At 43.2% G+C, this 24478-nt stretch overlaps 1 protein-coding gene across 1 annotated transcript in view; it reads left to right on the top strand.

Moving 5' to 3' along the window:
* pikfyve (phosphoinositide kinase, FYVE finger containing) overlaps positions 1-24478 on the top strand; it is a gene marked incomplete at its 3' end in the record, with an annotated part of 153362 nt that overhangs the window by 102097 nt on the left and 26787 nt on the right. Inside the window, exons 15-25 of the mRNA XM_034165223.1 lie at positions 724-904; positions 1069-1143; positions 4122-4229; positions 4314-4454; positions 6025-6151; positions 6228-7081; positions 8394-8813; positions 9078-9178; positions 9251-9322; positions 19795-19966; positions 20071-20249. Of these exons, the coding sequence (XP_034021114.1) occupies positions 724-904; positions 1069-1143; positions 4122-4229; positions 4314-4454; positions 6025-6151; positions 6228-7081; positions 8394-8813; positions 9078-9178; positions 9251-9322; positions 19795-19966; positions 20071-20249 (2430 nt within the window). The remainder of the gene's footprint in view (positions 1-723; positions 905-1068; positions 1144-4121; positions 4230-4313; positions 4455-6024; positions 6152-6227; positions 7082-8393; positions 8814-9077; positions 9179-9250; positions 9323-19794; positions 19967-20070; positions 20250-24478) is intronic.

The following is a 24478-nucleotide window of genomic DNA, read 5'->3' on the forward strand; positions in this document are numbered from 1 at the left end:
ACCCCAGGATCTGTTTGTCTGAAGATAATGGCAGTGCAGTACAGTTTGGTGTACTATATGTGTAATTGGTGTCAAATGGTGAAATGTTCTTTGCTCAAGAACTTGAGTGTTGTATTTGATACTGTTCCTTTCCAAAGTAGAAATGGGGCCTAATATAGCTGTAAATGGTTAATTTTATCTGTAAAACTGCTGATTTTGAGAAGGACATGAAATGATTATTGTGGAATTGTAGTAATTTTCCGGCTGTTCACTTGAATGCCTGTACTGGACAAGCCAAGGGAATCTATTGGCACAGCAGCCCCACCAAGACTTTTTCACCAGCCGCCACTGGTCCTTGGACAACTCGCTTTGTCTGCATTGTCCAGACTGGGCTGAGGAAGTAGCCTGTGATGGACTGGCATGCATCCAGGGATAGTCATAGAAGCTCATCAGCTTCAAACCCAGATTTGACACCATCTGAAAGGGGTGAAAATTACAGTACATGTCCAAGATTTAGAAGAACAAGAGACATGCTTTTTTTTTTCTTTCAAAGCAGGAAAACTGCACACCAGAAAAAAACAAGTAGCAGTAATATGGTCCTCTTTTCCAGCTGGTTTCCACTCATTCCACCAGTCAGCTTCTTGCAGCCAAACAGTATCTGTTTCTGGCATCACACATGAGAAACTTTATTGTAATGAAGCATTTTATCAGAAATAAAAACTCAGAAAAGTTCTCTTTGTGCAGCTCAGCCAATCACAGCCACATGATGGGGCTCCTGCAGCAGCTTCTGTACAGTGAGTCTCTGTCCCTGTCCTGGCGCGACGTCATCGTCCCTGTTGTTCGACATGTGGTCCAGACTGTACGGCCTGATGTCCGAAACTGTGATGATGACATGGACATCCGGCAGTTAGTCCACATCAAGAAGGTCAAGAACCGTCCAAATGTTGAAGTACTTAATACATCACGGATGTTAGAAAATCCATGTGCACGGTTTTTGTTATTACATATTTTGAGCAAGGAAGACCAACTCAGTTTGTGGTCTTCAGCTGCTTTCAGACTTGTTAACTTGTCGCCTTTTTTGTGTTTCAGATTCCAGGAGGAAAGAAGTTTGACACCACTGTGGTAAATGGTTTTACATGCACCAAGAACATTGCACACAAGAAGGTACCATCTTCTTCTCCTCATCTCCTTCCTTCTATTGAAACTATGTATTTGATGCAGACATTTATTCTGCATAATGTTTGTGTGTCCAGGTCAGTCCTCATACTGTGTCCTGCCAAAAATCCATTTTGTCTCATGTGTGAAATACTATGTGTGAATAGGTCCAAACGCTGGCCTGTGCCAGGTCAGGTTTTGGGTTGTACGCTGGTGGTGCGCCCAGCTACATCCACCACCTCATGAAACTGATTTGGTTCCTGACGTGCAAAGAGTCCTCAGTCTCTCCTGTATTGATCCTCAGTGCCTTCCATGTCGCCTTCCTCAGAAACATGTGCGGCCCACAATTACTGTCTGATACGCAGAGTCCCCTCTGAGATGACACGACTCCTTCACCAGTCTTTGAGGTCTTGTCATGGAAGACCATTCAGTGAATTAGGAACATTCATTGTGTCTGCGCCAGCAGATCCTTCACCCCATTTCCAAAGCACTGGAATACACCAGAAATTTGGACACTTGTCAGAATAAGTCTGGGTCTTAAAATAGATGACAGTCTACTGGACTTCAGCTGAGTCTTTACTGAAGCAACACTAAGTTTGTGGACAGAGTTCACCTGTTGGGAACTAGTGAAGACCCTGAATTTTTGAATGAATCTACAGCATCTGCTCAGAAGGTCAGGATCTCCTGACCTGAATCTTGAATAATGGAGTGCTGTGTCCATAAGTCCAGTCTGAAGGTGATTGAAGGTGAAAACCTTCAGTCTGACAACAGTGATGATATTGGCAGACTTCGGAACACAGAATGGTAATTATAAAATGAATAAATAGTAGTGTGGATTTTTTTGTTTTTGTTTTTCCCTAGAAATAATTTCAAATCTGAAAAAATGTGACAAGGGACTGAAAATATCAGCTATTTTTAAAATAAATATTGTTTCCTTCTTAAATACAGTTAGTGTACTGTACGTTAGGAGCATAACATGTTATTATCAAATATTACAACCATTCACATGAGTAAATAATATAGTCTTACCTGTCTGTTTCAGTGAGATCATCTTTAAACTTATCCACCTTTGCAAAATGACATCTGAAAATAATTTAATTCCTTCTGTCCTGGTTGAAGAAAAGTCCATTTGTCACACGGGAGTTTGGTGCCAGCAGCGCCAGCTGTAATCCGTTGTTGCAGCTGATGGATCGAGTCTTTGCTCTTAACGAGCCGCTTTGTGCTGCAAGTCAAGAGACATTATTCCATGATACAGAAAACAATAAAATAATCTGAAAATACTCCGTGTCGAGTGGAGACACTGTGCAAATGCGCGCTCATCAATATAAGTATTCCACCTGTCATTCTGCTGACAATAATGAACTGTTCTGACACCGAAAACACGGTGCAGCTCTGACCCGAACCCCTCGGTGGAAACGGGGCTGTCAGTAGCCTGTAAAAATCCATAAATTAATGGGACTATTAAGGTAATGGTTCTGGAGCTGACACCACTTCATCCTCCTTCTTGTCCAATGTCGGCACTCTCAGGGAAGTTCTGTTTTTTAGTGGTGCGCAGTTCAAATCCAAATATTTATCTCTTCAAGAACTGTGCACCAAGAAAGGATAAATTTCCAACTCTTGTTTAATTTTAATCTTAAATATTCATGAAAACCTGCCATTATGTGTCACCTACACTTTAACTTTTTGTACAGTTGAGGAGCATCGAGTCCTGTTTACCATGATCACTTATTCTAAGACATTCTAGAAATCTTCTTTCTCCAGTGGGGCATATGCACTGATGACATTCATCATCACCGACTTCTTGTGAGATCATTAAAGTCTTATCTTTATTGTGCCCTTTTCGATTTTAATTCACTTTGTGCTGCTACGAATTATCTGTTGTGTGAAGCGCATTGAGGTGACTTTGTTGTGAGATGGCGCTATATATAAATTAATAAAATTGAAATCAAAAATATCCCCAACACCATTTCTCTTCGTGTCCTCACCATGATATAACTTCAACCCACCGCCTATGCTCCTGCTCTTACTTTCCTTCCTCTTGGGCTCACATTATGTCTACCTTTCTCCTCTCCATCCTATCAGCCAGTTTTCTCCCTTTACCAGTCAAGCTACCAACATTTGAAGTCCCGACTCTCACTTCCACCCTCCTAATTCTCCTCCTCTTCCCCTTCTTTGGATATGTCTCTACCATCTTCTCCTCCAACACCTCATGCCAAAAATCATGGAATCAGCACACATTGATTCAGATGTTAACCCACATTTCTTACTTCATAGCATTAAACAAATCGTACATAAGAAAAACAGTTTTTGTTCAACAGCTGAAGTCTTTCTGGTGAAGAATCTCAAATTGTCCAACTGCGAGTAGGCCCCAGGGAGAACCCAGGACACTCTGGAGGGATTATGTCTCCCAGCTGGCTTGGAAACGCCTCAGGATCTCCCAGGAAGAGTTAGAGGGCTTGGTCGAGAATAGTGAAGTGTGGATGAGGTGCTTAATCTCTGTGACCAGGACCTGAATGGCACCTCATGGGATGCTTGCGGTCCGTATTTGCCAGCTGGTTGCCAGTTGGGACCCACATGTGTTGGGTACAGTTATGTGTATACATGCAGCACCAGCACATATTCCTTGACCTGGCCTGTCACATGGTCCTGCTTTGTAAAAACGTTCTGCTACGTGCAGAACTGATTTTGGCCGTATGGCACTGACTGACACGATACGATGAATGTTTTTGCTGGTGTCCGCTCCAACCAGCCACTTGGGCACCATGAAGATGTGTTTTCTTCACTTTCCGGCATCTGTCATAGTTTTTCTATGGTAGGAGTTGCATAATCCTGAAGCTGGTATTGATAAATTGGGAAATAATCTGACATCTTAAATTTGAACTTGGAGCAACTTCATGATGGTTAACGGGACCCGATGTGTTCACGTAAATGTTGATGTGTGAAATGCAGCTTTGACTCAGTCGTCATCTCTGACTTTGTGGAATCAGATGAACACTTACATCAAGAATCCCAAGATCTTGTTGCTGAAGTGTTCCATAGAGTATCTGTACCGAGAGGAGACCAAGTTTACCTCCATCGACCCCATCGTTGTACAGGTCAGTAGGTCACCAGACCACAGCTGATGAGTGTGTCACTGTAATGCTTCTCCTCTGAGCCGTGTCCTTTTGTCTCTGCCTCAGGAGCGAGAGTTTTTGAAGAACTACGTGCAGAGAATAATGGACGTGCGTCCTAACCTGGTGCTGGTGGAGAAGACTGTATCTCGTATTGCTCAGGACATGTTGCTGGAGCACGGCATCACGCTGGTCATCAACGTCAAACCTGTCAGTGCAACGGCTCATTATTGTCATCATCACTACCCACAGTTCATATTTCAACTTTTCAAAAAGCTCATCAGAATGTTTTTATTATTTATTTTCATTCACTCAATCTGAATTCAGATTTGTTGTTTTTACTGAATAGAATATATTTTTCAAGTGATAGTTTGCTTTTTCTCAACTGGATTAGAACCCATGTTTTAATTTTTCATTATGGAAAGCAGGGGTGGTGGCCAAGTGGTTAATGTGCTTGGTTTCAGTGTAGAAGGTTCCGGGTTCAAGTCCCACCCCTGCCACATTTCTCCATGTAATGTGGAGTTGCGTCAGGAAGGGCATCCGGCATAAAACCTGTGCCAATTCAACATGCAGATCCACCTTGGAGTTGCTGTGGCGACCCCGAGTGCAAACAAGGGAGCAGCCAAAGGGACTTACTACTATGGAAAGTTTGGGGTAACGTTTTAATGCCGTCATTGCTTGTTTCACACCAGGGTTCTAGCTACGGTGGGTGGCGCTGGGCAGTACCACCCACTACTGAAAATTTCCACCTGGCTCTCACGTTCAAATTGGTTGTCCCGCCCAGCATGGATTTTCCAAAAAAATTAACTGAAATGTTGCTGAAAAATGTACCATTTCGATTGTATCTCAAGCTTATAGAGTCGTACTTTTGTTTTATTTAAAAAAATAAGAAATATATTTCTCATTTTCTTCGTATCTAAGCACAAGCAGCAGAGACAACATCAGTCAGCTGCTTTCAGCGCTCCGCAGAATGCTGAAAGCAGAGATTAGAGCAGACAGAGATGGACTCCGCTCTGACTTAAAAGGAAAAAAAAAAATCCTCCAGAAAAATGTTTCATAATCCAGAGTTGCTTCTGTGTCGGAAGATGCTGATAATATACTCAGAAGTTCACAGTTTATTTTACAGTTTAAAGGCTCCCCGTTTCCAAATACGTCAGAGGAAAACAGACGGTGAGAGCGGGGGTGGGGGGTGGGGGGCAGAGGAGGGGGTGGGGGAGGAGCCTCAGTGAATCAGTGAAAATGAAAAACTGACAATCAAATCAGTCCAGCTTCACCTCTTGTTCATAAGGCAATTAGAGGTTATATTGTTTAAGATAATAATAATAATCCCACTGAAACATGTTGGAAAAAACTGTCATGACAGAAAAACATACAGTGTGTCATTTTTGAACAAGAGAGCAAATGCTATATGCCCATCAAACATTAATGTGTTTTAACCTTTTCAGCGTTCTTTATTTTATTAACATAGACTTTGACAGAAACATTTACAAAAGAACTTTGGTCTTACAAATATTACAACATAAATGTCATTGTCTGTTATTCTTTCTTTCAATGCATCTAAAAGCACTCAAAATTAGTTAAAATAGTGTTTACCAATAACATTTTAGACGTATAAAACCCTATAGCTGAAGGGGCAGAGCCACCGGGGCCCCCGGACCCCTGGCCACGAGACGTGATCACGTAATCTACCTGGAACTAAAATGGTTCTGGCTAGAACTCTGTTTCACGCCATCTCTGCTTGACTGATATCAGCTCTCGTACTTCTTTGTTGGTATTGCAGCAAGTGTTGGACAGGGTGAGTCGTATGACCCAGGGAGACCCGGTCATGTCTATGGACCAGCTACTCACCAAACCTCGTCTGGGGACTTGCCACAAGTTTTACCTGCAGACCTTCAACTTGCCCAGTGGTGAGCAGCACGTCTTAATGTCGGTGAACGTTTCTGAGATGTTTGCTGAGCAGCCTGAACCATTGTGTCCTTCCAGATGAGGTGAAGACTCTGATGTTCTTTGAGGGCTGTCCCCCTCAGCTGGGCTGTTCCATCAAGTTGAGAGGAGCCTCGGACTATGAGCTGGCCCGGGTGAAGGACATCATCATGCAAATGGTGTGTGTGGCCTACCACTCCCAGCTGGAGATCTCCTTCCTAATGGATGAGTTTGCAATGCCACCCAGCCTGGCCCAAAGCACGTCTTTCCCCTGCCTGCTAGAGGGCGCTACTGCACAGGAAAATGAAGATGGAGACAGGGGAGCTGACCAAAGTGTTGCAGAGAGTCCAGAAAAAGGTGCGGGAATTGGGATGGGAGATGATGCACCAGGACCAGTGGCAGTGGTGGAGCACCAGGACGAGGACAGTCTGGCCTCAGAGTTCTTATGGAAAGATGGTGAAACTGACCACTTCCAAGTCAACCCAAAGTCTCCTTCAGGAACCAGGCTTCCAGAGACGGTGATGTCCACACCATTTTCTGTGGCACCCACTGCATCTGTGTCTGTTTCACCGTTATTCCTCGAGGAAGAAACCCAGGAGAAGACGACAGACACTTTAAGTACAGAGTCAGGGGAACGTCTCAGGACAAGAGAGTTAGCAGGTGTGAATGGAGGTGAAGCTTCAGATGGACCCACCAACAGATTATTCCGGGATCCTCTGCAAGATGACACAGGGCTGTTTGTAGCCGAGCAGGTGGCTTCTTCTGATGACAGTCTCAAGTCCATTTCTGCTGTCTTCAAGCAGGAGCTGAAGGACATCATCCTCTGCATTTCTCCCTTCATCACCTTCAGGGAACCATTCCTGCTCACCGCTGCCGGCATGCACTGCCCCAGCAGGGACTACTTCCTGGAACAGGTACACAGCTTATGGCACCGCAAAGCGCCTGCCGTCCGTCCTTCGTCTGTCCACAATTCTTAGAAAATGTTTATTACATCTGCCAAGGACATAATAGAGTCATCTGCATTTATTTATTTGTCTGTCTGTCTGGCTGTTAGGATTTCCTCAAAAGTACTGCATGGATTTTGACGAAATTTGCACCACAGATAGATATTAGCCCATAGAAGACTCCATTAAATTTGGGAGGTGATCTGGACCAGGATTGGTGGACGTCAGAAATCTCTTATTGCGCTTGTTCTCCTTCACTTCATGTTTCATTCTGATTTTGTGTGCTTCATCTAAGGACTTTTCAGAATTCTTCTTTGCAGAATTTTGAAATTTTAAATTATTGGGGAAATATGAAGATTTCATATGCAAAAGCCGGATTCCACAAAACTGCAAACTTTTTATTGTTTATGTAAATTAAATTTTTTTATTGCATTTTCCTCTAAATGATCATTCTAAAGTGGATTTTTCCCAACTGCATAAAATCTGGGTTTGGGTTTTTGAACCCTACATATAAAAACTATAAAATTCACCCAAATCAAGTTCAGATTACTTTATTGGTACCCAGAGGTAGAGTTTGTTTGCAGCACATGTGACACATCAGTCAAACTTGACAAGGATAAGGGGAATTAAAAATAGTAAATTTAAAAGTAAAAAAAATAAAATAGAGTATAAAGCTTTTTTTTTTTGTTTGTTTGTTTTTTTTATAATTCTTCCATGTTCTACTAAAATACAAATGGTAAAATCCTGAGCTTCCAGCAAAAATATTTCCAGCAGTGTCTACCCTGTTTCCTGGAGTATGTTTTCTTTTGAAGGTGGTACATTACTCACTTGCTACTAAAGGTTTTATTTCATTCCTCCTGACCGCCAGAGGGCAGTGTTTAGCACCTGCATTATTCCATGCATGCATGCTCAGAGGTAGAGTCTTATACCAACAAAGTCACGTTAACACGCGTGACCTCTGCGCGCATGGAATAATGCAGGTGCTAAGGACCGCCCTCTGCCAGTCAGGAGGAATGAAATAGAACCATAGTTACACACATAACTCTAGTTTCATTTAACGTGCCTTCACACAATCGTGTAAATGTTAAAATGACTGAGAAAAGTTTCAGCTATTGGTAAAGGATTTCAATTGCAGTATGTTCTGAGTGTCTTCATCTGCTTGGCGGATAGTTTGGAGAGTAAAGCCGGATGAGTTTGATGCTCCGGTTTGATTCCTTTTTATTGATTTGTGCAGGGTTGTGAATTCTTTACTGCATTTCTGTGGACCTTTCTTTTGTCATAGGTCTACCTGTCACCCCTCCTCAACAAAGACTTAAAAGAGCTGGATGGGCGCAGAAAGCGGCAGCTTCTTAAAGACTCGGGCTGTTTTTCCATGGTCACTGGCCAGCCCAATGGCAGTGCACCACCGCGGCCAGTTGATGTGCTACCGTGCCACAGCCTTACCAGCACTCGCATTGTCGAGCACCTGAGCAGCAGCCCGGATCTGGCTAAGATGCTAGCGGACTACCGAGCCAAGGGAGGTCGCATCCAGCAGAGGGAGCCTGTTGACCCATTCATCAATCCTGGTACCGGAGCTTTCAGTACCGGGACTTCAGTCACCAACCACAGCAGAATGGGGGACGCAGCGCTCAGGCAGCCGGGTAAAGCTGACAGCGAGGACGAGAAGGCAGTCAGACAGAACGACATGAGCCTGGCCTCCAAGGTGAGACTGCAGCTGGTCCACATTAGTCTGAACCACAAACAACCAAAGTTTACCACGACGCCATGCATGAATGGACGAGACAGAGTTTAGTCCCGTCTGCTGTCCCAGGCAAGAAACATAAAAACACAAAGTTCAACAAGCAGAGGTGTGTGTGTGTGAGTGAGAGAGAGATAGAGAGACAGAGATAGAGACATAAAGACCAGCATCATGCTCTTATCTGGCCGCTGAAGGTTCCTGACTTGGTGGTGTTGCTGTTATCCTCAGCTGGACTGTCTGAACCCGGCCAACCATCAGAGGCTGTGTGTGCTCTTCAGCAGTTCATCAGTTCAGTCCAACAATGCCCCAAACCCCTGTGTCAGTCCATGGTAAGCCCTTACTGAACGACCCACATGATAGTGCCAACATGGACCAGAACTCAGGGCTTCTGTTTTCAACAGGATTGTCACAATGGAGTTCTACGGCAAGAATGACCTGTCCCTTGGCGTGTTCCTGGAGAGATACTGTTTTAGGTAAAACGTTTATGTTTTTCCGGTAATAACGCATTAAAGAGACGTCCTGTCCCTCTGTCTGCTGATAGGTCTAGTATAATTTGAATCATGAATAATAATAAACACGCAACTTTTTCCTGTGCGCATTTCAGCAAAAACACGCACCATATGGGAGTCTCATTTCCTTGTTCAGCCAGTTCCGTCAGGCTGCAGGAGAGAGGTGAAAAAAGGCATCCCCTTTATTTGGTGGAAAAACACACGAACTAATTCAATCAACATCACTAGCCACACATGGGTTAGTCACCACCCCATGTGGGGGTGTTTACTGAGGACATTCTGGTCAAAAAGCCACCAAAGGCAGAGGAAAGTGCCAACACTGCCTCCAGGTGGACAACAGGAGGAGTGACACTCCTGTGGGTGAGCCCTGTGTCCACTGTGTTGTTTTGGACAGGAATTGTTTTTTGAATGGCACAAATAATTTGTATGGCATCTTACTGTTTTATAAATAGCTGTACAAAAAAGCATTTCTTGCATTTTAATGTAAATAGTTGGATATAACTTTGTTGTTTGCAACATTTGTACATATGTCTTTACTCATCATCATTTCATCACTCATCTTCAACCGCTAATCCGGGATCAGGTTGTGGGGGCAACAGCTCTAGCAGGGAACTCCAGACTTCCCTTTCCTGTGCCACATTGCCCACCTCTGACTGGGAGATCCTGAGGCATTCCCAGGCCAGTGTGGAGATATAGTCTCTCCACCTTCTCCTGGGTCTTCCCCGGGCTCTCCTCCCAGATGGACATGCCTGGAAAACCTCCCTTGGGAGGCGCCCAGGAGGCATCCTTACCAGATGCCCGAACCACCTCAGCTGGCTCCTTTCAACGTGAAGGAGCAGGAGCTCTACTCTGAACTCCTCACGGATGACCGAGTTTCTCACCCTGTCTCTAAGGGAGACACCAGCCACCCTCCGAAGGAAGCCCATTTCAGCCACTTGTACCCGAGATCTAGTTTTTTCGGTCATGAGCCAAGCCTCATGACCATAGGTGAGAGTAGGAGCTTCACCTATTGGCTCAGCTCCCTTTTCGTCACAGCACTACAGGAGAGCAAATGCAACAAAGCCCCTGCTGTGCCGATTTTCCGGCCAATCTCACACTCCATTGTCCCCTCACTCGTGAACAAGACCCAGAGGTACTTGAACTTCTTCACTTGGGGCAAGACCGTATTCCCTACCTGTAGTAGGCAATCCATCGGTTTCCTGCTGAGAACCATGGCCTCAGATTTAAAGGTGCTGATCCTCATCCCAGCCGCTTCACTTAGCTGTGAACCAATCCAGTGAGTGTTGGAGGTCACAGGCCGATGAAGCCAACAGGACTACATCATCTGCAAAAAGCAGTGATGAGACCCTGAGCCCACCAAATTGGAAACCCTCCTCCCCCAACTACGCCTCAATATCCTGTCCATGAATATCGCAAACAGGATTGGTGACAAGGTGCGGCCCTGGCGGAGGCCAACCTTTTTATTATTGCAAACATCAGTGACTGAGCAGTTTATCATTAACAGTTTCTTGTTAAGCACTTAAAGATTTACTTATCACTCATCTTCAACCGCTTTTCGGGTTCGGGTCGCGGAGACAGCAGCTCCAGCAGGGGACCCCAGACTTCCCTTTGGCTAGTGGGAGGAAGTCCTGTAGGGCTTGGTGCCCGGTTGTGGCACCCCGATCACACTCGCCACTGCGAACTGTGAATCGGTTCTCCCCCTTGGATTTACCTTATGTGAATTCTCCGAGCCCACAAGTGACTTCCACTCCTATCTCCAGGCCGAAACACTGGACTTTAGTGATAGGGGATTCTATCACCCGCAAAGTCAGGTTACAGATGCTGGCTGATGTTAAATGTATTCCTGGGGCCAGAGCTCCCGACATTGCATCCCATCTTAAGGTGCTGACGCTGCAGAAGGGAAGACAGACGAAGGAACATGACATGAGATAGATATAGTCATAGTTATTCAAGTCGGCACCAATGATATCAGGATGAAGCACTCAGAGGTCACCAAAATGGACATCGAGAGGACTTGTGACCTTGCCAGAAAGATGTGTCGGCATCGTTTAATAGTCTCTGGTCCCCTCCCCTCCCGGGGTACTGATGAGGCGTTTAGCAGGCTGACATCATTAAATAGGTGGCTGGCGCAGTTTTGTAGACAGCAAGGCTTTAGCTTTATTGATAACTGGCCTTCGTTCTGGGGCCGCCGTGGCCTGCTGATGCCGGACGGCCTCCACCCTACTGAGGAAGGCACCGCCATCTTGTCTGCGAACATAGAGCTCTACAGGGAGGGTAACATTAGGACTTTACAGCAGGCCACGGAGCAGATGATTCGAGACCCTGCAAGGCTTATTACAAATGTGGTTGTGGAATCCATTAGTTTAGCGGGGAAATTAGTGCAGAAAATCCACTATGGTGATAGTGCAGTTTATCTGCCAGGAAGGGAAATTCAACAAGTTGAGACTGTGGCCTGCTTCCGTGGACGTGTCCATAAAAATCATAGAGGGATATCTTTTGCAAACTTAATACCCATTACTATACTGGATGATGTTGAAATTGAGGATGGCTCAGTGGTTGTTCCAGCAATAGCAAAGATTTTGTGTCTGCTACCTACAACACGTGTGGAATGTCTCAAACCTAAACCTACTTCTAGGCATCTTATATATGCTACTCTGGAACCACCCCTAAACCCAAACAGTTCAACTGTCAACCCCACTGAAGTCCTTAGACTGGGTCTCATTAACATAAGATCACTGTCCTCAAAATCATTGTTGATCAAAGATTTAATTATTAATCATCACTTAGATATGATTGGGTTATGTGAAACCTGGCTTAAACCTACAGCTGTCTTCCCCTTAAATGAAGCCCGCCCACCAACATATACATTTAGTCACATCTCTCGTGATGCGAAGCAAGGCGGGGATGTTGCTCTTATTTATAAATCTAGGTTTAGCTTATTAGCTGTTGGGGGTCACAAATATAACTCATCTGATTCTCTGCTCTGATCAGGATATTACACATTGCCAAGGTCAGAAGAATAAAAATCAGCCGTATTACTTTGTCACTGTATGTAGGCCCCCTGGCCCATATTCTGAATTCTTAGATGAATTTGGTGCATTCATCTCTAACTTGTCAACTAGTGTAGATAACATTCTGATCATTGGTGACTTTAACATTCATATAAATAAGCCTTCTGATCCCCTCTGCAAATCATTTATGGAAATTGTGGATGCATTAGGATTTCGGCAATGCATTCGGGATTCGACGCACATTAGTGGAAATACCCTGGATCTGGTTCTCGCACTTGGTATTGCTGTCATGAATATTGACATCATGCCTCTTACATCAGTGGTCTCTGATCACTCACTTATTAAGTTTACAGTTTTGCTGCTGTGTTTGGTGGAACAACCACCTTATTTATCACTGCAGCGATGCATCAACTCCTCAACTAAGACTGAACTAGATGCTAGACTGCCTGATGTCTTAGCCTCACTTTTGACAAATACCCAGTCAGTAGACAGACTTGTGGATAGTTTAAAACTCAGTGCTCAAAACTACACTCGACATGATTGCACCACCTGTGTTGAAACCCCGCTCCCCCAAATCACAGTCACCTTGGTTCATTGATTACCTGTGTGACCTCAAGCATAAAGCAAGAGGTCTAGAATGGAAATGGCATCGTTCAACATTAGAAGTATTCCACCTTGCGTGGCTTGATGCTATCTTAGACTGTAAGCATGCATTACTGGCTACAAAGTGGACCTATTACTCTGATTTGATCAACAAAAACAAGCATAACTCAAAGTTCTTGTTCGACACAGTGGCAACACTTATTCATGGACAACCACCTGTAGTTCACTCTCCTTTTACAGCACAATATTTCCTGGATTACTTTGAGAAGAAAATAGATGACATCAGTTTAAACATATCCCAGCATGCCTTAATCCAGCCACTACACCCTGCTATTGATGTGGGCGCCACTACTGAGGTATTACCTAGATTTAGGGTTAGGGTTAGGGTTAACAAACAATAGGGTTAGGGTTAGGGTTAAACAATGTCGGACTCTGTAGTTTTCTCTGGGCCCCTCTCCAATCGGACTGGGAGTGACATGTTTAGCCGCATGTTCTCCCTGAATTGCTGGCTGTCTGAGTGGTGTCCAAAAAATGAGGTGGACTTCATAGATAATTGGCAAAGCTTCTGGGGAAAACCTGGTCTTGTAAGGAGAGACGGCATCCATCCCACTTTGGATGGATCAGCTCTCATTTCTAGAAATCTGGCCAATTTTCTTAAATCCTCCAAACCGTGACTATCCAGGGTTGGGACCAGGAAGCAGAATTGTAGTCTTACACACCTCTCTGCAGCTTCTCTCCCCCTGCCATCCCCCCAATACATCTTACTACTCATCACTAATTGAAGAAAATAAGAACAACCCCAGGTTTCTTTTCAGCACTGTAGCCAGGCTGACAAAGAGTCAGAGCTCTATTGAGCCGAGTATTCCTTTAACTAGTAATGACTTCATGACTTTCTTTGCTAATAAAATTTTAACTATTAGAGAAAAAATTACTCATAACCATCCCAAAGACGTATCGTTATCTTTGGCTGCTTTCAGTGATGCCGGTATTTGGTTAGACTCTCTCCGATTGTTCTGTCTGAGTTATTTTCATTAGTTACTTCCTCCAAACCATCAACATGTCTATTAGACCCCATTCCTACCAGGCTGCTCAAGGAAGCCTTACCATTAATTAATGCTTCGGTCTTAAATATGATCAATCTATCTTTATTAGTTGGCTATGTACCACAGGCTTTTAAGGTGGCAGTAATTAAACCATTACTTAAAAAGCCATCACTTGACCCAGCTATCTTAGCTAATTATAGGCCAATCTCCAACCTTCCTTTTCTCTCAAAAATTCTTGAAAGGGTAGTTGTAAAACAGCTAACTGATCATCTGCAGAGGAATGGTCTATTTGAAGAGTTTCAGTCAGGTTTTAGAATTCATCATAGTACAGAAACAGCATTAGTGAAGGTTACAAATGATCTTCTTACGGCCTCAGACAGTGGACTCATCTCTGTGCTTGTTCTGTTAGACCTCAGTGCTGCTTTTGATACTGTTGACCATAAAATTTTATTACAGAGATTAGAGCATGCCATAGGTATTAAAGGCACTGCGCTGCGGTGGTTTGAATCATATTTATCTAATAGATTACAATTTGTTCATGTAAATGGGGAGTCTTCTTCACAGACTAAGGTTAATTATGGAGTTCCACAAGGTTCTGTGCTAGGACCAATTTTATTCACTTTATACATGCTTCCCTTAGGCAGTATTATTAGACAGCATTGCTTAAATTTTCATTGTTACGCAGATGATACCCAGCTTTATCTATCCATGAAGCCAGAGGACACACACCAATTAGCTAAACTGCAAGATTGTCTTACAGACATAAAGACATGGATGACCTCTAATTTCCTGCTTTTAAACTCAGATAAAACTGAAGTTATTGTACTTGGCCCCACAAATCTTAGAAACATGGTGTCTAACCAGATCCTTACTCTGGGTGGCATTACCCTGACCTCTAGTAATACTGTGAGAAATCTTGGAGTCATTTTTGATCAGGATATGTCATTCAGTGCGCATATTAAACAAATATGTAGGACTGCTTTTTTGCATTTGCACAATATCTCTAAAATTAGAAAGGTCTTGTCTCAGAGTGATGCTGAAAAACTAATTCATGCATTTATTTCCTCTAGGCTGGACTGGTAATTCATTATTATCAGGTTGTCCTAAAAGTTCCCTGAAAAGCCTTCAGTTAATTCAAAATGCTGCAGCTAGAGTACTGACGGGGCCTAGAAGGAGAGAGCATATTTCACCCATATTGACTTCTCTTCATTGTCTTCCTGTTAATTCTAGAATAGAATTTAAAATTATTCTTCTTACTTATAAGGTTTTGAATAATCAGGTCCCATCTTATCTTAGGGACCTCATAGTACCATATCACCCCAATAGAGTGCTTCGCTCTCAGACTGCAGGCTTACTTGTAGTTCCTAGGATTTTTAAGAGTAGAATGGGAGGCAGAGCCTTCAGCTTTCAGGCTCCTCTCCTGTGGAACCAGCTCCCAATTCAGATCAGGGAGACAGACACCCTCTCTACTTTTAAGATTAGGCTTAAAACTTTCCTTTTTGCTAAAGCTTATAGTTAGGGCTGGATCAGGTGACCCTGAACCATCCCTTAGTTATGCTGCTATAGACTTAGACTGCTGGGGGGTTCCCATGATGCAGTGAGTGTTTCTTTCTCTTTTTGCTCTGTATGCACCACTCTGCATTTAATCATTAGTGATTGATCTCTGCTCTCTTCCACAGCATGTCTTTTTCCTGGTTCTCTCCCTCAGCACCAACCAGTCCCAGCAGAAGACTGGCCCTCCCTGTGCCTGGTTCTGCTGGAGGTTTCTTCCTGTTAAAAGGGAGTTTTTCCTTCCCACTGTCGCCAAGTGCTTGCTCACAGGGGGGTCGTTTTGACCGTTGGGGTTTTTCCGTAATTATTGTATGGCTTGGCTTGCAATATAAAGCGCCTTGGGGCAACTGTTTGTTGTGATTTGGCGCTATATAAATAAAATTGATTTGATTTGATTTACAGAATTTGATAGTATCTCACTAGGCAAGCTGACAAAACTCAACAAAGCTGACAAAAGTCAACAAAAAGCCAACCTGTTTGATCCTATACCAACAAAACTGTTTAAGGACCTGTGGTCCACTCTTGGCCAACTGTGCTGGAATTTATTAATCTTTCTTTAACTTCTGGATCTGTTCCTAAATGTTTCAAATCTGCAGTGATTAAACCATTACTTAAGAAACCTAATCTTGACCCTAGTGTATTGAAACACTATCGGCCGATATCAAATCTATCATTTTGCTCTAAAATTCTGGAAAAAGTGGTGTCACGGCAGCTCGTAGACTATATTACTGAAAATAATCTCTTTGAGCCACTGCAGTCTGCTTTTAGAAAATATCATTCCACAGAGACGGCTCTCACTAAAGTGGTGAATGATCTTCTGATTGCAATGGATTTGGACACCACTACGGTTCTTGTGCTGTTAGATCTCAGTGTTGCATTTGATACCGTGGATCATCATATTCTACTTGATAGGCTGGAAAATCATTTTGGGATTATTGGGAGTGCCCTTGCATGGCTGACGTCATATTTGACCAGTCGTTCTCACTGTGTTTTGTACAGTAACACTATCTCTAACCTCAGTGACATGAAATTTGGGGTTCCATAGGGTCCGTCTTAGGCCCCCTGCTTTTCTCCCTTTATATAGCACCCCTTGGGCACATATTGCGGCGTTTTGGGATTACCTTTCACTGCTATGCAGATGATACTCAGTTATACATTCTGATAACTGCTGGTAATCTCGTTCACTTAAAATCCTTGGATGTTGTTTTTGTTGAGCAAATCAGAGTAATATGTTTATGCTGGATGCCCTTTCTGACGCAACTCCAGGTTTACCTGGAGAAACACACACAGCCGCTGGTGTTCCAAAGAGGTCTCCCATCCAAGCACTAACCAGATCCTGCTCTACTTAGCTTCTGAGATCTGACGGGATCAGGCTGACACAGAGCAGAACGGCTGCAACATCATCCAATGTAGTAACGGGTGTTAAGTTTGCAAAGCATATCCCTCTGATTTTTATGGACACGTCTATGGTAATGATGAATTAAAGACACGTCCTGTCCCTCAGCGTGTTCTTGGACAGATACTGTTTTAGGTAAGATGTTTAATATGTTTTTATGGAAATAATGAATTACAGAGACATTTGCTGCTGCTGATGAGTTTTGGAGTCCAGGGGCCTCATGTACAGAGACTTGCATGGATTTCCTACTAAAACACAGCGTACCCTAAAACACAAACTGGCGTAAGCACAAAAATATCCAGACGGATCCAAGTGTGCGTACGCATGGATCCAAACACATTCCATTTGTACATCCCTCTGAACATGGAATTGAGCACACATGAACACGTACCAAGCTCCTCCCTGTCCACGCCCCTATTTAAATATGCATGTAAATAGGCCCTGGGAGCTGGGATTCCCCTGTCCTTCAGATCAGTCAACATGAACACAGGAAAAAAAATTATACCAAGTGTGAGCTACAGATGACTGGACGTGACGTGGAGACAGGAATTAGGCATGTGAATCTCATCACTGACAACGATTTGAGACGCATCTCAATACACTACCAGCGATATGATACATTTTGCAATTCATGACGATACTGACAATATTATGCGATACGATTCACCCCTGTTCCTGATTCGATGCAATTTGATATGTATTTGATGGCAATTCGATTCCTCATGATTTGGTGCAATACGGTGTGATTGTACAGGATGCAAAGAAATTATAGCAAAAATTTTAATAGAAATTAAGAAGCTGCAATTCAGTATGGTACTATGTAGATATTCTTCTTCTTCTTCTGATTCTGCTAGAGGCAGAGGATTTGGTTTGCTCCTTATCAGCACCAAATTCACAAGATTCAACATTATAGAACAGGAATCGGTTCCCTCATATGTGGAGCCTGCTTCATCACACTTTCACAACTTAAACAGTAAGACAACATGACTCTCAGTGTGTGACTTAGTCACTCACTGACAGACAGAGTACCACCTTAGCAAAAGTAATTTGACATACTTTTCTCAACAGAGTTTTGCTGGGGGTTTACAACCTGAGGACTCCGAGTGGACCAGCAGCGGCCGTATGGTTTAGCACCATAGAATTCTTTACAAATGATCTGTGTCTTGTGACGTTTCCCATCTTTTTTAAAACAGCCAAAGTATCTCCAAACACCTGATTTAAATGTTTTAGGTGCATCAGAAATCTCCAACCGCTCGTGGACCTGCACTTTGTTGTGGTAGAAATGTTCTTTCTGGCTTCCATCCGTGTTTAAAAACAAATGCGAAATCGATGCAAGCACACACTGAGCGATGTGATCTTGATTTCACCCGTCAATTGAATCAATGCACACTGAATTAATCGATACACTCTCATTGCGCAAGTTTGTATCTCGATACCGATTTGTATCGATTAATTTCCGCATGCCCAGCAGGGATAGTTTATTTGGTTCCATGTCGAACAGAATAAACATGAAACAGGAAAAATGTTAGTGGGAGTGTGTGTGGATGAGGTCGTAAATGCTGTGAGCTCAGTGCAGTGCACACACACTGAAGTTAAAAAAAAAGAGGTGCACAGCGACTGAAAGTGTGCGACATTCACAACTTTACACGTAGTTTCACCATCAAGAAAAAACCCCCAAACACATTAACAACAAAAAACATATTTCATTGTGCACATGCCCAAATGTGCCTTTGCTGGTTTTCATTCAGAACAATTATACAAATACACAATTTCCTCACTAGGCAACCACCCATTGCGCACTGTGCCAGCCTCCAGCCTGTTCCCAACCCAGTATATTTGTGCATCACATATGATGTGAACATTGATGGAATTAAAATGTTTCCTTTTAACAAAAACAAATTCATCATGTGATGGCACCTTCATAGCAATATGTGTGCAGTTAACAGCTTCGATTACATTTGGGAAACCAGCTCTCACTGGAAATTGTACTTTAATGTTGGAATGTGATGTACCTGGATGACATTTGAATGACTGCATTCCACATAGTTGGCATGGCTCGGCTCAAGGTTGACTGGCACAGTCCTGACTGATCGTCCCAGCTCCTGCTGGAAAACCCCTGATGCCAGGACGTCCAGCGTGGTCAGCACCTGTGTGGGCACAGACCACCCCTGGGTCCTCACAGTATTGCATTCTGCACCGGTCGCAGTTCTCCCCGCTACTCCAGTGACACTGGCCTTGGTAATGGTTTATGAGTCATTTATTGTTATTTGTAAGTAAATCCTTGTGTTCCCTCAATACGCACTCACGTCAGCTTGAACCATTTGCAAGGTCCTCTAACAACACTAATGCAGCCACTGTTGGCACCATTTTCTGCATCACTTTGCGCGTGTTTTTATATTAACCCATATAACTGCAAACGTTTTGGTGTTGTTAATTGTTCATCAGTGTGTCTCTGATGTGCACATCACTCTGATGACTTCATGTTTTCACACTATTAATGGTTCATAACATCTCCTCTATGTGTCGGCAGAGGAACAATAGCTGGAGAAATGTGCGTACGCCAGCCTGGATTTTTGCGTGACGCATCGCACATTTCCACAGTCATTTCACTTTTGATATATCTGAACGTTAGCGTGGAGATGGACAGACGCCATGTTTTTGTGCGTGTCCTTTGTACATGAGGCCCCTGATCACTGCTTGTGTTGCACTTTGTCATAATTTGAATGTCTCATTGGACATTTATAAGGTTTACAGTTATTTGTTTGTTGTTTAAAGGTTCTCATGTTGATAAAGTGGTTCTTTAGTGTGTTGGCATGTTTTACTCGTGTGTAGGTCGTCTTACCAGTGCCCCAGCATGTTCTGTGAGACTCCAATGGTGCACCACGTCCGCCGGTTTGTCCACAGCACTGGCTGTGTGCAAATTGTGTTGAAGGAACTGGACTCTCCTGTACCCGGTTACCAGCATACGATTCTGAATTACTCCTGGTGCCGTGTCTGCAAACAGGTGGGTCAGTCACCACAGACTGAGACCAGCCAGACCACACCATGCTGTGATTTGTGTTTGCAGCTGCCCTCTGCGTTCCTCTGAGAGTCTGATACTTTTTGTAGGTGACTCCGGTGGTGCCCCTGTCCAACGATTCATGGTCCATGTCTTTTGCCAAATACCTGGAGCTGCGTTTCTATGGTCACCAGTACACCAGGAGGGCTAACGCAGAGCCCTGCGGCCACTCCATCCACAAAGACTACCACCAGTACTTCTCTTACAACCAGATGGTGGCGTCATTCAGGTTGGTCACTTTCCTGTTGTCTCACTGAGCTCCACCTCATTGTGGAGAGCTGAAGCCACTGAGCAGCCATCTTTCCACTCCCTTTGTATGCTCTGTGCAGTCAGTGTTGTGTAGATGAGGTCAGTTTCAATTTAAAATAAGTGTGAAGTCGCACAGAAAAATGAATGAATAAAGTTTATGAAGAGTAAAGTACTGCATGATGTGATGCCAGCAACACTTCTGAACCGAAACAGAACACAAAAATTTACATTTCATTATTCTTTCCATCAACACATAGGTTTTAGACAAACCCACTTAAGTGTATAAATTCAGTCTTCCTTCTGTCTGTTGACTGGCACTGTCATGTGATCTTATTACAGCGCTTATCTTTTTTTACATCCACCTGTTTCTTCCTTAATCGTGTGTGTGTGTGTGTGTGTGTGTGTGTGTGTGTGTGTGTGTGTGTGTGTGTGTGTGTGTGTGTGTGTGTGTGTGTGTGGCTTCCCTCACTTGTCTCCTTCCAGCATGGTCACTAAGTTTCTGAGAGCTGATTCCTGCAGACAGACAGTACAGGGCTGTCCTGTCTGTATTTTGGAAATGTTATGTTATGTTGCAAATTCATTTCCTGGTCTGTCTGAAAGAATCCTTGCTGTAAAAGTGACTTGTCAATAATGATCCTTATATATCTTCTTCTTTCAGCTGTTCCCGTTAGGGGGCGCCACAGCAGATCAATCATTTCCATCTCACCCTGTCCTCTGTGTCTTCCTCTGTCACACCGACCACCCACATGTCCTCCCTCAGCACATCCATAAACCTCCTCTTTGGTCTCCCTCTTCTCCTCCTGCCTGGTGGCTCCATCCTCAGCATCCTTCTCCCTATATACCCTGAGTCCCTCCTTTGCATATGTCCAAACCATCTCAATCTCGCCTCTCTGACTTGGTCTCCAAACCGTCCCACCTGAGCTGTCCCTCTGATATGTTCATTCCTAATCAATTTCAATTCAATTTCAATTTATTTTCATTTATATAGCGCCAAATCAACAGAGTTGCCTCAAAGCGCTTCACACAGGTAAGGTCTAACCTTACCAACCCCCAGAGCAACAGCGGTAAGGAAAAACCCTCTGAGGAAGAAACCTCAAGCAGACCAGACTCAAAGGGGCGACCCTCTGCTTGGGCCATGCTATAAACATAAATTACAGAACAACTCACAGACGACTATACAAGAAATGCTGTTGGTGCACAGGACAGGAGGATCGTAAAACACGAACACAACTCCCATCTCTGGATGTAGCTGCACCTTAAACAGAGAGAAAAAACAGAATCAGGCATCAGAAAGACAAAAAAAACCTGTATAATTTGTCAGCATTAAACAACAAGAAAAGCAGAAGAAATACTAAGGTGATTGCCGGCCACTAGCCATAAGCTTCACTAAAAGACCCAGAATTTAGATAAAGTTGAGGCCGCAGCACGCACCATTTACTAATAAAATGAATTAAAAGAGTAAAAAGCGTAAAACAAAACTGTACCAGTATGCTAGCCATATGAAAGGGAAAATAAGTGCGTCTTAAGTCTGGACTTGAAAGTCTCCACAGAATCTGACTGTTTTATTGACGCAGGGAGATCATTCCACAGAACAGGGGCACGATAAGAGAAAGCTCTGTGACCCACAGACTTCTTATTCACCTTAGGGACACAAAGTAGTCCTGCACCCTGAGAACGTAAAGCCCGGGCCGGTACGTAAGGTTTACTTAGGTCAGCTAGGTAGGAGGGTGCCAATCCATGAATAATTTTATAGGTTAGTAGCAGAACCTTAAAATCTGATCTCACTGGGACAGGAAGCCAGTGAAGAGATGCCAAAATGGGTGTAATGTGGTCGAACTTTCTGCTTCGTGTCAAAAGTCTGGCTGCAGTATTTTGAACCAATTGGAGAGCCCTAATGCTGGACTGCGATAAACCAGAAAATAGAACATTGCAGTAGTCCAATCTAGAAGAGATAAATGCATGGATCAGGGTCTCAGCATCAGCCATAGACAGGATGGGACGAATCTTCGCTATATTTCGCAGGTGGAAGAAAGCAGTCCTAGTAATATTTCTAATGTGGAGGCGAGACAATGAAGGATCAAAAATTACCCCAAGGTAATCTTGTCCATTCTCATCACTCCCAAAGAGAATTTCAACATCTTCAGCTCTGCCTCCTGTCTTTTTTGTTAGTGCCACCGTCTCTAAGCTGTCCAACATAGCTGGTCTCACTACTGTCTTGTAAACTTTCTCCTTCACTCTTGCTGATATTCTTCGGTCACAAATCACTCCTGCCACCTTTCTCCACCCACTCCACCCTGCCTGCACTCTCTTCTTCACCTCTCTACAACACTCTCTATTACTTTGAACAGTTGACCTCAAATATTTAAACTCATCTACTTTCACCACTTCTACTCCTTGTAACTGCACTATTCCACTGGGCTCCTCTGCAATATTGAGTGCAATATTTGTTTATATGCGATAGCCACAAATTTGTATGTGCTTTTCTCTTTTTTTTATATGCAGTCTCTTTTTTGCTACTACATTCTTGTCATTTTTGTTTTCCTTTTTAAAATTTGCGCTCTGGACATACCTCTTTCATTCAGTTTATTTTTGTTTTCTTCTCCAGACCTTTAAAGTCTGTTGCATGGTTTCCTCAGGTTTACATTAGCACTGAAAAGCTTGCACTTTACCTTTCATTGTACTTTGTTACAATAAGAAATAAAGTATCTGTATCTCATTCACGCACATCTACTCAGTCTGGCTCCTACTGACTTTCATTCCCCTTCTCTCAAAAGCATATCTCCACCTCTCCAGACTAGACTAAACTTGCTCTCTACTCTCACTACAGATCACAATGTCATCTGCAAACATCATAGTCCATGGGGACTCCTGTCTGATCTCATCCGTCAACCTGTCCATCACCACTGCAAACAAGAAAGGACTCAGAGCTGATCCTTGGTGTAATCCCACCTCCACCTTGAATGAGTCTGTCATTCCTACTGTGCATATCACAGCTGTCACACTATTCTTGTACATGTCCTGCACTACCCTCAGATGCTTCTCTGCCACTTCAGACTTCCTCATACAATACCACAGCTCTTTTCTTGGCAGCCTGTCATAAGCTTTCTCTAAATCCACAAACACACAATGTAACTCTTTCTGGTCTTCTCTATACTTCTCCATCAGTTTCCTCAGAGCAAACATTGCATCTGTAGTGCTCTTTCTCAGCATGAAACCATATTGCTGCTCATAGATTTTTACCTGTTTTCTAAGCCTAGCTTCTACTACTCTTTCCCATAACTTCATGCTGTGGCTGATCAACTTTGTCTCTGTAGTTCCTGCACCTCTGCACATCACTCTTGTTCTTAAAAACAGGAACCGGCACACTTCATCTCCACTCCTCATTCATCCTCTCACTTTCCAAGATTTTATTAAACAACCTGGTTAGAGAATTGACAGACACTGATTAATGTGGTTTTGTATGCAACAGACAGACTCATGACAATATTAGACGTGCTCTTCACCTTATTCATAAAATGAAAACATTTGATTGTGTTAGTTGGGAATATCTTTATTTAACTCTGAACAGATTTAGTTTTAACACAAACATAATCAACTGTCTAAAATCATTATATGAATCACCCTCTGCCAGAATCAAAATTAATGGGGACCTTTCTGACACTGTATATTTGAAAAGGAGCTGTCGTCAGGGCTGCCCCCTCAGCGCCAGCCTATTTGCACTTTTTATTGAACCTTTGGCTTAGGCTATTAGAGCAGTGATTTTCAACCTTTTTTGAGCCGTGGCACCCTTTTTATATTTACAAAATCCTGCGGCACACCACCAACCAAAATAATATTATAATGCTATTACCTCTGGTTTTGTGCAAAACCCAAATATCATTATTATTATTATTATTATTATTAATAGAAAATCGATACAGAAAACACAGCATTTCGAAAATCCTCAAGCATTTTGCGCTCTGATCTCAAGTAGGGCTGTCACGATTAGGAATTTCTGGAGACGATTAATTGTCAGACAAATAATTGCGATTGACGAATATATTGTCTATTTTTTTTTCTTTTTTTCCCCTTCTTTATATTCTACTATTGTAGTATAATTACACAACTCTGGAAGAACGTTTGGCTTCTGTGAGTGGAGAAACTGGGAATGGTGCAACATTTTTATTTTTATCTTCATTTTACATACAGTCCCAACTTTTTCTGAATTGT

This window comes from Thalassophryne amazonica, unplaced genomic scaffold, assembly GCF_902500255.1.
Source record: "Thalassophryne amazonica unplaced genomic scaffold, fThaAma1.1, whole genome shotgun sequence".
In the NCBI taxonomy this organism is placed as follows: Eukaryota; Metazoa; Chordata; class Actinopteri; order Batrachoidiformes; family Batrachoididae; genus Thalassophryne; species Thalassophryne amazonica.